The 3,425-nt window shown below is 38.7% G+C and overlaps 1 protein-coding gene across 1 annotated transcript; it reads right to left on the bottom strand.

The window, feature by feature from the left end:
* Phum_PHUM067020 (uncharacterized protein) lies at nt 1-3,425 on the bottom strand (the record flags this gene model as incomplete). The annotated part of the gene is made up of 2 exons (XM_002423512.1): nt 1-3,315; nt 3,399-3,425. The coding sequence occupies 2 exons, from the start codon at nt 3,423-3,425 to the stop codon at nt 1-3; spliced, it is 3,342 nt and encodes a 1,113-aa protein (XP_002423557.1).

Genomic DNA, 3,425 nt, shown 5'->3' with positions numbered 1-3,425 from the left:
TCAGACGTTCATTGTGTAATAAATAGTATTTCCAGCAGGTGTTGAAACTGAATTTTCTTGTTTGGGTGGTGGGGGTGGAGGGAGGGGTTGCGAATCTTGTACGGATGAACTTGCTGCACCCTCTGGAACTCCCCTTTCTTGTTGAACGATAGGATTGTTCGGAGAAGGTGGTCTCGGTGTTATTTTCGTTAAATAATTAGCTTCTTGACTTAAACTTCTCGAGAGTGCCAATTTTTGTTGTCTGTGTTGTAATTCTTCGGCTATGGCTTTTCCCTGTTTTTCAAAATCCACCGTTTTATTCACCGGTTCGATCGTTTGAGGTCTTTCAACAATGGAATTTTGCGGTGGTACAGGGCGGATCGCGGTCGTCGAATACGTCTGAGCCGTTTGTGTACCTTTGGCTATGAAATAATGATTATAGGGTTGACCGGGGATTTTAACCGCACCCTGAGGAGAACTCGGCCTTTGAGGACTATCGCATCTTCCTATGCGTCCAGCCATCAAATGAACTTGCACTGGTGCTCCCGTAGCATAGGGTACTGGAACTCTGATCATTTGTTGACCCTGTTCCACTCGAATAACTCCGACCGTGTTTTGATTTTGCGGATTTGGAAACGTCGAATAATGAGGTTCGATGATGACGTTTGATTCGTCTACTATCGAATGAGGAGAACACGTTGCGGAAAAACGTATGCTAGCCGTCGGTATGACTCCTTGATGATAATTTACAGGAGAAAATTTCATCTGCAAACACGGATTGTGTACAGCTCCCGGTACAGTACGATGAAAAATCGTTTCCGGCGGTTTCATAATTTCTTCAGGCGGAGATGAAATCACGTTAGAACCATCTGGAATTTTAGGCCTGTTACAAACGTCTACTCCAGGAGGAAGAGAAGAAGGAGGAGGAGCAGCAGCAACAGCAGCAGCAGCAGGACAATATTCATCGGCAGTATTTTTATTAACGAATACACGATTTTTAGGTTTTAATTTAAAATCTTCCGAAGAAGAATTCGGACTCGGTTGTGGTGGGGGTAGTATTCGCCTCATAGGGGGTGGCGAATGAGGAGGATGACGAAATTGATAATTGGATAGTTCAGAATATCCTCCGAACCTAATAGGATGACATCGATAATAAGTATTCGTAGTGGAATATATATTTTGCTGTTGTCCTTGTTGATTAACATAATTTATCCTCTGCTGTCCGACTCCTTTAAATTCGGCATAGTTGGCACTTCCTTCCGCATAAGCTCTGTACTCTTGCTGCGGACTACTACTGTACAATTTATACGTATTACTTTCTTCCGTTTGTTTTAACGTACAATATTGTCTATGTTTGGCATCGCAATTTTCCTGGGAATAATAAGGCCAAGTTGTGTAAACGGTCGAACCGGTGGCTGTCGTTATACTCGGTTTATTATTCGGACAAACGAGTCTAGGATTGGATGGTTGTTGTTTCGGTTGTGGATTATCCGTTGCCGGAGTCAATTGGGATGTAACGACACCTTTAACAAACGGCCTTTTATTAAATCCGTAATCATCATCATCATCGGATTTATCATCGGACGCGCTGTATCTTTTTTTAATTTTTTCCATCCTTTTCGAATCCTGTTGCACGAACAATGCCAATTCGTCGTTCGGTGTTTCGTTTTGTGGCGTTTCCGCAATGACGTCAGGTTGATTACCTAATTTCTTCTGTTCGAAATCTTTCAAACCTTCTTCTACGTCTTTTAACGAATACTCGGATTGATCTCTTCCGAACGATGGAATTCTACCACCGGCTTCAATCAATCTACACCTTTCGACAAATTTTTCACTTTCTTCCGGATTAACGCATGCCGTAAGTGGTGCCAACGTTGATAAAAATTGTTTTTTAGTATCTGACGTAGATGGGGGTGGTCTTGGACCGTAATTTTTACCAAATGAATTTCTTAAATTATTATGGGGGTAAACATTATTTATATTTTCACTATTTAAAACTAGATCGCAGTGTAAATTAGAACCTTCATTTTTTATATTACGATTAATATCTTCGATGATTGGTTGAGGAAGAGGGGTCAAAGAAGAAGAAGAAGGGGTAGGAGTAGGAGTAGATGGAGGTGGCGGATTGATTTTTCTAGAAAATAAATCCGTTAATTTTTTATAAGTCGAATTACCAGAAGTATATGATGAATTTAATTGTGTTGGAACGTTTGTTAGGGTTGTTGTTGTTGTCGTCGTCGTCGATACTTCCGGTTGATTAATTATTTTAACATCACCGGAAGTAGTATTATTTTCAATTTCTTTAAATTCTTCACATCCTTGTGGACTCGATCTCGACAGCATTGAATTTTCACCATCATTACCCGTTTCGACAACCGAATTTTCATCTCCTCCTCTTCCTCCTTCATCATCATCATCATCATCGATTCCGCAGGTTAATTGTCTTATTCTTTCTTCTAATGAATTTTCATTTTTCTTTTTTTCCGATAATCTTTTATTTCTATACTCGTATGAATATTTAACCAAACTTCTTCTCAAAGTGTTTCTTTCTATCATTCTATGTATTCCGTTTGTCGTAAAATTATCATCGTTTTTAGATGGTGACGATGAGGACGTGATGGATATATAACCGTGTTCGGAATCATCAGCGTTTAATTTACTTAAAAATTTTGATTTTTTAGATTCTTCGAATAATTTTAAACTTTCTGCGGTAACTAAAAATTGCTGTTGTTGTTGTTGTTGCTGCGGTTGTTGTTGTTTGGATTTATTCGTATCGTTTGTTTCGATATCTTCCGGTGGTGGTGGTGATAAAAATCTCGGTCCGGGAAATAATTGTCTCATTGCCGAATTTGGTTTTAAACTATTCGATACAAGCATGTGTTGTCCTAATTTGAATGTGAGAGTCAATTCTGCTGATTCTGGACTCATTAGTGTTGTTTCCGGTGGTTGTTTGATCAAAGATTCATCCGAGGTGACAACATCTCTGTTGTTACCATCATCATCCGGGTTTTGTAACGTCATCACTTTACCGATTTTTTCATTTTCTTCTGATGACATCCCATCACCATCGTCATCATCATCATCATTCAAAGGTGACGTTTTTATACTGACGTCATCATTATAATTAACAATTTTATCACAATTGTTTTTTTCCGCTGAATTTTTCCAATATTTACCACCTTTGAGTATTCCAATTCTTTTAGATGATTCTTCTGGTATTTCCGTTTGTTGTCCATTCGAATCCGTGGATTCCGTAACAATTCTTCTTTCCGTGACAGTCGTCATTGTTATTGTTTCCACAATAAATCTTTGCTTTAATTTTTCCGGTTTATCTTCCTGTTGCATAATAGTATTATTATCAATTTTTTTATCCGAGTATGCGTTTTTATCATTTCCCGTTATCAATCCTTCGGTATTACCATAACGTTTAACCTCGTCATTATCAT

The sequence above is a fragment of the Pediculus humanus genome, genomic scaffold (assembly GCF_000006295.1).
Source record: "Pediculus humanus corporis 1103172107416 genomic scaffold, whole genome shotgun sequence".
In the NCBI taxonomy this organism is placed as follows: Eukaryota; Metazoa; Arthropoda; class Insecta; order Psocodea; family Pediculidae; genus Pediculus; species Pediculus humanus.
The sequence above is the reverse complement of the archived record's forward strand: the minus strand, read 5'-3'. Positions and strand labels throughout refer to the sequence as shown.